Here is an 11,114-nt window from a genome sequence, read left to right as displayed (position 1 = left end):
TATTTTTGATCCAAAATAAGTTTGGAGGATATTTTTAATCCTTTTTCCAAAATAAAGGAGTGTTTTTGATCATTTTCCCTATAAAATAACAATTAGCACTTATGCTTAAAAATCACTTTTTTTGCGGCTAATCCCATCGGGCTCAATATCGCAACTTTCTATATTGCACATTTGATCACGTAGAGAGAAGAGATGAAAATCAACAACTATTATTGGAATTAACCGGAGAAAATGACCGGAAGATCGGCGACCCTTGTCCAACCACCATCTGGATCATCCTTCCTTCCACTCTAAAATACATATCTGACCTCCACTTTTCTTGCACCATCAAGTTCCACCAAATAGAGTCTCGCTGAAAAACGCTACTGACACCGGCAAACCCACCAAATAGAGTTTCAATCAAACTGTTTCACTTCATTCTTTCACCTCCCTCCATCACTGCCTTGCCAACACCACCATTCCTCTCACCTTCCACTCATTTTCCACCATTGTTCACAGATTAGAAGAACAAAATTTCTAAAATCATATTTCTACATAATATTCAAGTGTCCTTTTATTTAAGTATATGACGATAAAATCATGTCTTTAAAAGCTAAGGGAATGGGATTTACTTAGGATGTATAAGCTATTGCTCTTTGGTTGATAGGGAAAGATGCTGGCACATCTTTATGTTTTTGTTAAAGATCAAAAGAGATGCTATGTCCCCTTTGTTTATCCTTTAATCTCAATTCTCAAGTCTCAACAAATATTTCCCTATTTGTACAAAGAAAAATTTCTCTGTTTTCCGTAGCTTGATCGTATTTTTTGTACAAAGAAAAATTTCACACCAAGAAGATTGAGAGTTCTCTCTGAAATAGTGACGAGGCTATGGCAGGGGTGAGGACAATTTATTTATTTATTTTTCTTAAAAGCCACATGGCATTTTTTCATTTGTTAGATTTGCCATGTCTATGCATGTGAACTTACACGCATTATATTGTTTGTACGGGTTAGTCATGAGGAGTTGAACTTAAGAGTGCCTACTAATAGGAACAAACTTAAGTTAAAAGTGTCTAAGTGAAAAATGACGTTAAATAGGAGCCATTTATATATTTAGCCTAATAATAATAAGAGAAAAAATATTTAATTTGAAAAATCCTGTTTACTCTGTTTGTCTGTCATCTTTTCATTATAAACGTGGGCTACTTTGACAACTACTACAGGACACTTATGTCCTTAGCTTTGTTCATAAAATGACATGTAATAGAGGAGCAAAATATCCAAACACCACCCCCCCCCCCCCCCAACACATCAAAACAATAAAAAAAAACCAGTGGAAAAGCCCCCAACAACAACAAAAAAAAAAAAAAACACAAACAAAGCACTAAATACCAATTTTAAAATATTGCAAAAGTTCTATATGTGTCATAAGGTTGATGTAAACAAATGTACAAGTGTTACTCCTGTAAACTTCTGGCTCTAATTTCCTTATCAAGAGTAGCCCAATAAACTCCAATTTGGAATTTGTTACCTTCCTGACATGAGATGGGCAAGGCCCTGGTTTTCATAAAAACCAGCAATGTTCCAATCTGCACTTGAGGATGATATTGTCATTAAAGCCACTACTATTGACCTCATACTTGGCCTCAATTGTGGATTTTCATTTGTGCAGGCCTTGGCAAGAAGAGCCACCTGCCAAGTGAAACAAACCTAATTACTTTCATTATCGCAGAAAAAAAAAAGAAGACGAACTAAGCTATATAGTCGTTCACCCAACTGCTTAACTAAATATAACTGACAGATGTATAATATATGTATGATATGTGTATAATCAGTGTATATTGATGCATACCGGTTATGAAAAATAAACAATAAATCTAGCTTGTTATTTGTGTACAACAACAACAACAACAACATACCCAGTTGAATCCCACAGTGTGGGGTCTGGGGAGGGTTAAATGTACGCAGACCTTACCCCCACCTTGGTAGGGAGGCTGTTTCCGAAAAACCCTCGGCTCAAAAGAAAACAAGAAAACAAGGGGAGAAAAGTCAGATACCGACAGTCAAATCAAAGCAATGCGAAAATGAGAAAAAAAAACAAGGGCAAAGAAGTCATGATAAAACAGCATGGAGAGACAAGACTCAACACATAAAAGCAGGAAACATAGGGCAATAAAAAGTAGAGCAAAGCTACGCCTACTAGTGCGAAAGAAAAGCGAGACTACCTACTAGCCTTCTACCCTAATCTGAGCCCTCCACAACCTTCTATCTAAGGTCATGTCTTTGGTAATCTGAAACAACGCCAAGTCCTGCCTAATCACCTCTCCCCAATATTTCTTTAGCCTTCCTCTACCTCTCCTAAAACCGTCCAAAACCAACCTCTCACACCTCCGCACTGGGGCATCTATGCCTCTCCTCTTCACATGCCCAAACCATCTCAACATCGCTTCCCGCATCTTGTCCTCCACCGATGCCACTCCCACCTTGTCCCTGATGTCCTCATTCCTGATCCTATCTCTCCTAGTGTGCCCACACATCCACCGCAGCATTCTCATTTTCGCGACTTTCATCTTCTGCACGTGAGAGTTCTTGACTGGCCAACACTCTACCCCGTACAACAGAGTCGGTCTAACCACCACTTTGTAGAACTTGCCCTTAAGTTTTGGTGGCACTTTCTTGTCACACAGCACTCCGGAAGCGAGCCTCCATTTCAACCATCCTGCACCAATACGATGTGTGACATCATCGTCAATATCTTCATTTTCTTGTAAAATAGACCCAAGATACTTGAAACTTTCTTTCTTTTGAATGACCTGGGTACTAAGCTTCACTTCCACGTCAGCCTCCTGAGGTACACCACTGACCCTGCACTCCAAGTACTCCGTTTTTCCTGCTCAACTTGAATCCTTTAGACTCTAACGTTTGTCTCCAATCCTCTAGCTTAGAGTTGACTCCGCTGCGAGTCTCGTCTATCAAGACTATGTCATCCGCGAACAACATACACCATGGAACCTCACCTTGAATTTGTCGCGTCAATCCATCCATCACCAAGGCAAATAGAAATGGGCTAAGGGCTGATCCCTGATGCAAACCCATCAGAACTGGGAAGTGCTTCGAGTCTCCTCCTATAGTCCTCACTCTGGTCTTGGCTCCATGATACATGTCCTTGATCGCTCTAATGTACGCCACAGGTACACCTTTAGCCTCCATGCATCTCCACAGAACCTCTCTTGGCACTTTATCGTAAGCTTTCTCTAGGTCGATGAATACCATGTGCAAGTTCCTTTTCCGCTCCCTATACTGCTCCACCAATCTCCTAATAATATGAATGGCTTCAGTAGTAGAACGCCCCGGCATAAATCCGAACTGGTTCTCTGAAATAGACACGTCTCTCCTCACCCTCATCTCTACCACCCTTTCCCACACTTTCATAGTGTGGCTTAGCAGCTTGATACCTCTATAGTTGTTACAGCTTTGAATGTCACCCTTGTTCTTGTACAAAGGGATCATTGTACTCCACCTCCATTCTTCGGGCATCTTCGCCGTCTTGAAAATGACATTAAACAACCCAGTCAGCCACTCCAAGCCTGTCCTTCGTGTACTCTTCCAAAATTTCACAGTAATCTCGTCAGGTCCGGTCGCTCTTCCCCTGCACATCCTACGGATAGCACCCTTAACCTCGTCGACCCTTATACTCCTACAATAACCACAATCGCGATGCCTCTCAGAGTATTCCAAATCTCCCAACACAAAGTCTCTGTTCCCTTCTTCGTTCAAGAGTTTATGGAAGTATGACTGCCATCTCCGTCTAATGAGAGCTTCCTCCACCAACACTTTGCCATCCTCGTCCTTGATGCACTTCACTTGATCCAGGTCGCGTGCCCTCCTCTCTCTGGCCTTGGCAAGCCTGAATAACTCCTTATCCCCGCCTCTGTCCTCTAGTTCTGCATAAAGGCGTTCAAACGCCGCTGTTTTCGCTGCTGACACTGCCAACTTCGTCTCCTTTCTCGCCATCTTATACTTTTCCCTATTCGTCCGCTTCTCTTCGTCATCCTTGCTGTCTACCAGCTTCGCATATGCCTGTTTCTTTGCTTCCACTTTACCTTGGACTTCCCCATTCCACCACCAATCCCCTCGGTGCCCACCACGGTGACCTCTTGAGACTCCTAGAACCTCTTTAGCTGTTTCTCTAATGCAACTGGACGTCCTATCCCACATACTGCTCGCATCTCCCCTGCTCTCCCACGCCCCCAAAGACATCAACTTCTCCCCTAATTCTTAGGCACTAGACAAAGTCAAACTCCCCCACCTGATCCTCGGCCGGTCATCGACGACCCTCTTCTTCTTCTTCTTCTTCTTCCTCTTGATCTCCAAATCCATCACCAATAGCTTATGTTGGGTCGTAAGATTCTCACTCGGAATGACCTTGCAGTCTTTACAAAGGCCTTCATCATCCTTTCTAAGGAGCAAAAAGTCTATCTGCGTCGCAGCCACCGAGCTACGAAAGGTTACCAATTGCTCCTCCTTCTTAGGGAAACTCGAGTGAGCTACCACCAAGCCAAAAGCCCTAGCGAAATCCAGGAGTGAGACTCTTCCTCCGTTCTTGTCTCCGAAGCCAAAACCCCCATGCACATCATCATAACCCCTCGAAACAGACTCAATGTGTCCATTGAAATCTCCTCCTACGAATAACTTCTCCATAAGCGATATACCTCCCACCACTTTATCCAAATCCTCCCAAAAACGCCTTTTAACCTCCTCGTCCAAGCCCACTTGCATCGCGTAAGCACTAATAATGTTCAGGGTGAACCCTCCAACGACCAACTTAATCGTCATCATCCTGTCATTAACCCTTCTAACCTCGACCACCTGATCCCTTAGCTCACTATCAACTAAGATGCCTACCCCATTCCTGTCTCCCGACTTACCTGAGAACCAAAGCTTATACCCATCCACCTCTTTAGCTTTAGGTCCTACCCATTTCGTCTCCTGGACACAAGCAATATTAATCATCCTCTTCTCAAGAATCTTAACTAGCTCTATGGACTTTCCCGTTAAAGTCCCAATGTTCCAAGACCCTACTCTCAACCTAGAAGCTCCCTTAACCTCCCCCCACCCCTAGCCCCCGTCCCCGACCGAGAACATGACCCTAGTCTACCATCCCTCACTAAAGCCACTAAAGCAAACAAACACTAGTCAAAGGTTTATCCAAGACAAATAGAGGTCAATACTAAAGCACAAGTTAAGATAAAGGCAACAAAGTGAAACAAATATATAATAAAGTAAAGCAGGCAAAATTTGAAAGGCTAAATGGATACTGCCCACTAGAGGTACCAGCTCCAAGTAAAAAGAACCTGTTCACTGCCGAAAATTCCAGTTCACGCTGGAAAATACTGTTCACCGTTGAGAATCACTGTTCGCCGCCGTATTCTGCCGGATACTTGTGTACCTGGGCAAACCTGACAGGAAACCTACTGGGGGAGGATTTCCTGGTGCAGGGGAGAGGAGGAAAGAGAAAGGAAAAAAAAAAAAGAGGAAGCTCTAGCCGGCCGAAAAACGTACCGCCGGTGGTCATTGGTGTCAGCGACAGAGGAGAGGACGGATAGAGTGGGGGGGTGGGGGGAGCAGATATTATCGTTGGAGAGGGTGAGTAGAGGAGAGAGAGAAGAGAGGAGAGAGAAGAAACACAAGGATCCAAAAAAATAAAAAAATAAAGGCACTTTCCCCTTAATGTTAATCAATCAATTCAATGAGTACACGTCAATCTCAAACTAGCTGAAGCCAGCTCTATGAATCCCGTAACATTGATGCACTTGTAAAAATATTCTTTTATTACCTTCCAGACTGAATCCAGGGGATAATCATCACCAAGTTTTGGATCTATCAATTTACATATCCCTTCTCTAGGATCAACCTCATCAAGCACATCCTCAAACTGCAAAAATATCCCAATTTATAGTTAAAGTTTTAGCCTTTTTTTGGTGGTTTAGATATGAGAATTAAATTGGTGAATGAAGAAATGATCCAAAGGTACCATTGTAACAAGCCCCTTTGATTCAGTAGCAGTTTCACCGGTCCTTATAATAGCTTGTTTAGCAGATATTAATTCATAAAGCACCACCCCAAATGCATATACATCTACTTTGGGAGAAACATCACCAAACTGACCATACCTGCACATAATGCAAGTAGAAACTAATAATTTGATCTTGTTCAGAGATATCTAATAAGTACTAATACCATAGAAAAATAGATTCTTACTCTGGGGCCATGTAACCAAAAGTACCAACGACGCCAGTGTTCAATGAACCACCTTCAGCTTCTATCAGTTTTGTAAGTCCAAAGTCAGCAACCTGCAAGGCAAAACATTACACCTTCAAGTGAGTTAATACACATGGTTTTTGGTTTCATAGTTCTAGTATTGGAACTCCCATACCTTTGCACGGAAGTTTTTGTTGATCAAAATGTTGGCTGATTTAATATCGCGATGGATGTAAACAGGAACAGTGTGTTCATGGATGTACTCTAGGCCTCTAGCTGCATCCAGAGCAATTTGCACCCTGGTAGACCATGGCAATGGTGTCTTACCTGGAAATGAAAAGTACAAGATGGATATGGAACTATGAGACATTTGAAATTTGGTTGACATGAAGTTTTCATGCAATGAGAAGGACTGAACTTACTTAAACGCAGGTGTTGGCTTAGGTTTCCATTTTCAACGTATTCGTATACTAAGAACAAAGATCCTTCAATGCAATATCCTATCAAACGTACCTGCAACGGTTTCAACATGTGAAATATTACCTCATATTCTCTACTGATGTATGAGGCTAATGGATTCTTTATCCGCTAAATCTCAAGTATGGCAGAACTAAATTAATCACCAATCCTGACTTTCCCAATGAGAAGTATCTCATTATCAAGCAAGTCGCTCAGAGAACTGAATGAATTGGCATACTGAGTAATTCAAATTCCGAAAAGGAAGTTCATCATATGAAAAAAAGAAAATGTTCACTCAAATTTTTCAAAATTGCATTATGGAGAAGTTAAAAGATTGATGAAATTTGTAATCTTCACCATCGGTGGTGACATCTTTTACCATAGTACCTCAGGATAGGTGCCAAAGAGGACTATAATAATCAAGGTATTGCTGATAATATATCAGTATGAGTAATGAATTTACCAAGTTCAAGTGATGAACATTGGTCAAAACCTTCAATTCAGCAAGGAACTCTTTTGTTGCTTGCATATCCATTTTCTTGATAGCAGCTTTCTGTATATTATTGAGACAAAGGAGATTAGCAGCATGAATATACAAAAACCCAAGCTACTACTTTTGACCAGGAAATAGAAGAAATGCCTGCTGAGTCAAGACAATTATGTGAATGGTGCAATGTGTGACATATTAAAGCAGCTAGAACTAAGTTGATGATCATCAATTGAGTATCCAAATAATTGCTAATCATTTCTATCAAACAAGCATAACAACGAACCTCGCCTCTTAACTCTCCATAGTAAACAGATGCAAAACCACCTTGGCCAAGCTTGTAGGCTGTGCTGAAGTTGTCACTGGCATTAGCAAGTTCATCATATGAAAATTCCACAGATTTATCCACGGTGATCCTTGGGGCCTCTGGAGAAGCATCCTTATTAAGAGGAACCCCTCCTGAAGAATTCTTAAAATTTCCATGACCTGAGTCATTTAAGGAAATTTCAAGGTCTGTAGCTAGTTATAAACTTATTCAAAGGATGAACTACACATTGCTTTCATAGAAAAGTTTAAGTATGCACCAGGAACATGCTTATTACTACTATGTTTGTAAGGTTCCAAGTGAAGAAACGATTCTTCCTCCGTTTTCCTGCCTCTATAAAAGGTAAGATAGAGGCAAACCGCTAAAAGGGCTACAACAGAAACTGCTGCAACCGATATGCCAGCCATTTCTCCACCAGAGATTCCTGGCAAAAAATTAGTTTTAGTAGATTACAATCACATTCAAAGCTATTTTTGATACCTTAGACTTGATAAGTTGAAAACAATGCCACTGGAGCACTAAAATAGGGCCAACCTTTTGAGCTGTGAAAAGCAAGAAACAATAATTAGCTACCAATATTATAGCATTCAAGAAATAATCAAGAACTCATTGAGGTTGGAGAATACTTTGGAGAAGTCCTTAATGGTGGATAAGTTCCATTTTGATCTGCAACATAATACGTATCAAAAATAGAGATTTAGGATAAAAACTAGTACAATATCAGCCAACACTCAGAATTTAACAGATATTAAAGTGACAATCCCAAGTTTTGCACTAAATTTGTCATACATAGTCAAATCATCTGAAGACTCACTACGACTGTTTGTAAATATAGTACGCAAAATTGTTCCTTCCCGTTATAATATAAAATGAGCATGGTTCCCTTTTAATGCTTCTGCACATCTTACTGTAAACACTCTTCCGAATCCGACTAATTGTACTTAAAATATCCAAAGAATATGAGTATAGAAGCCTTGGTAAAGAGTTAATTACCTTTTCCAGGAATGAAAACCAGACCACTGCCCCTGCTGAAATTTGCTTCAGGATTATAGTCTTCCAGCAACTTCTGTGGTAGATTAAACTCATTGGCTACTGTAACCAAATTCTCATTAGGCCGAAGAGGATAAGTTATAAATAGTCCATAATCTTTTGACACACGACTATTCCCACAAGAGCAGTTCACAATAACATTTACTATAGAATTTGCAGGAACATTGTTAGGATCATAACTGTTTAACTCCTGAAAATTTTTAACTGTTGTAAGGTTCGAATAATAAAGCCGGGCGATTCTTGGATAAGTAGTACCAGCCCTGATCTTCACACCAAATTGATGGCCCATGAATTTCCCATCAACACAGCCACATGAGAAGGGAACATTAACTCTGCTTTGGTATCGAATAATATCTGGATTGGTTATCTGAGGATTATAACTAACAATATTCTTGATGGTGGTTGAAAAAGAATTAGATATGAAAGTGAGGTTTGTACCATTCCATACATAAAATGAAGCTAATGCATCACAATCATCACTGCACTGAGATTTAGCCCCCACCCACAAAATGTTTAGTACTACTAAAATGCCTAAAACTAACTCAAACCTTCTCTTTTCTTGAAAAACCATCTGACTTTCAACTCTATACTAGCTGTGAAATGGCTTGAGATTGTTGAACTCTTTTAGAATCTTGATGAAAGTTACTGGTGGGAAAATGCTGGTGAGAATGGCTGAGATGCCAATGGATTTATTAAAGTTTTGTTAGTACTTTTTTTGTTCCGAAGGTTGTGTTAGTTGACAGCTTCAGTTTTTCACATTTTAATATTTTTCAACAGGGCCAAGTCCAATAGAAAAAGGAATTAAAACTTTGAATTTGCATTACTTTAAGTGGGAGACAAGAACTTTAGAGCCTACGGTTGGCATGGGATTTCGTGGGAAAGCACAAAGAAAATTTTAACAATATGTTTTTTGGTTTCATTAGTTGACCCTAAGTCCACGCATCACCATTATTGGTTTATTTTTATTTTATTTTATTTTAACTATATACAAGAGTGAGTTTGCTCACTTTTTCGTCGTCAGACACCAAAAAAATTAAAACAAAATAAGATGGGCCCCAATCTTCTTTAATAGTAGAAAAATTGTAACAAGAATAAATAAATAAATAAATAAGGGGGACCCAATCTTCTATAATAATAGGAATGAAAAAAAAAACAAATTTAAGGCGGGGCTCACTCTTCTATAATAGTAGAGATTAAAAAAAATTAAGGTGAGGTCCGCGTGGAGAATTAGAAGATAATTGCAAAAAAATAAAAATAAAGGTGGGATCCACGTGAAGAAGTAGGAGACAATTGCTACAGAAAAAAAATTAAGGTGGGGTCCACGTGTAGAACTAGGAGACAATTGCAACAGAAAAAAATATGATATTTAAATAATGATAATAAGTTCAGAAAATGATAAAGGTACGCTTAGAGAAAATGTAAAGAAGAGAAGTTAGGAAAAAAAAGAAATAACGATTTAAATTGAACACAAAAAAGTAATAAAACCAAAAGATTTAAAACTTATACCTTTGGGTATAAGTTTAGACACATATGTTTCACACCAATAATGAGGAATAACATCAAGAAGACGAAATATAAACGGTCAAAAAAATAATAAGGTGGACCCTATACTAAAAACACCAAGCAATATAAAAAAAAAGGTGGGCCCCAGACTAAAAAAACCAAGCAATATAAAAAATAAATAAAGTGGGCCCCATACTAAAAACACCAAACAATATTTAAAAAAAGGAAAAAAAGTGGATCCCACCATCTCCAAACTCATGTAAAAAAAAAAAGTGCACCCCATATTACAAAAATCAAGCCATATAAAAAAAAAATGAACCCCATATTAAAAAAAAGCAATGTTAAAAAAAACATGCACCCCATATTAAAAAATCAAACAATATTCATGTAATTCCCAAAGTATCTCCATTAAGTCAATAATGGTGGATTCATCGCCACATGTGTATCAACCCATTAGTAGGAACAAATGAAATTATTGTACAGCAAAAAATATGAACCCCATATTATTGCTTTTCTTCAAAAGGTTAAGTAGTCAAACCATACAATTTCCTTTCTTTTCTTATATTAGCCTGAGATCTAATCTAGATATTTAACTGTTGTATTTGCTATTCCGCCATGTCATTTATTTGTTATGTTTACTAAAATAAATATACTTAAAATATTTATATTTTCAAATAAGATAGAATTTAATTACTTTTTCAGTTTTTCCCTTACTCTAATAAATGTGAAAAGAGATTAATGTCGTAAAAGAAAAAATAATATTAAATGGAGATCAAATAATTAATAAGGTAAATTAGTTAAATTATAATTCTAATTGACGTTCCTTAAAAAATCGTGCAAAAGACAACATGACAAGTAAAATGAACTAAACCAAGAATATTTACCAAAAATTAAAAAATAGTAGTTGTTCGTTTAAATAGAAAATCAAATTTCTACTTTGTTTCGTTTCAAACATGTAAAATTAATTTAATAATTTGAATTAGAATTATCCAAATCAAAATTTGATAAAAAATAATAAGTATTGTTCAGGTCCAATCTACATACATTAGC

The 11,114-nt window shown here is 38.5% G+C and overlaps 1 protein-coding gene across 1 annotated transcript; it reads right to left on the bottom strand.

Moving 5' to 3' along the window:
* Positions 1-1,358: 1,358 nt before the first annotated feature.
* Positions 1,359-9,390, bottom strand: LOC132621856 (chitin elicitor receptor kinase 1-like). Its single transcript, XM_060336320.1, has 12 exons — positions 8,505-9,390; positions 8,138-8,177; positions 8,046-8,053; positions 7,771-7,935; positions 7,473-7,672; positions 7,163-7,252; positions 6,663-6,753; positions 6,416-6,567; positions 6,241-6,332; positions 6,014-6,152; positions 5,816-5,914; positions 1,359-1,671 (listed from the first exon to the last, which is right to left on the bottom strand). The coding sequence occupies exons 1-12, from the start codon at positions 9,130-9,132 to the stop codon at positions 1,507-1,509; spliced, it is 1,869 nt and encodes a 622-aa protein (XP_060192303.1). The 5' UTR covers positions 9,133-9,390; the 3' UTR covers positions 1,359-1,506.
* Positions 9,391-11,114: the final 1,724 nt, after the last annotated feature.

Source organism: Lycium barbarum, chromosome 12 (genome assembly GCF_019175385.1).
Source record: "Lycium barbarum isolate Lr01 chromosome 12, ASM1917538v2, whole genome shotgun sequence".
NCBI classification, from domain to species: Eukaryota; Viridiplantae; Streptophyta; class Magnoliopsida; order Solanales; family Solanaceae; genus Lycium; species Lycium barbarum.
Note: the sequence above shows the minus strand (reverse complement) of the source record. Positions and strands in the feature narration are given on the sequence as shown.

Bases quoted from the DNA above. Each gene is read 5' to 3' on its own strand.
- LOC132621856 (XM_060336320.1), bottom strand. From the start codon at position 9,132: ATGGTTTTTCAAGAAAAGAGAAGGTTTGAGTTAGTTTTAGGCATTTTA. The intron at 6,153-6,240 runs GTAAGAATCTAT...CATTATGTGCAG, and splicing joins TTTGGTTACATGGCCCCAGA to GTATGGTCAGTTTGGTGATG. The intron at 5,915-6,013 runs GTACCTTTGGAT...ATATTTTTGCAG, and splicing joins CAAAGGGGCTTGTTACAATG to TTTGAGGATGTGCTTGATGA.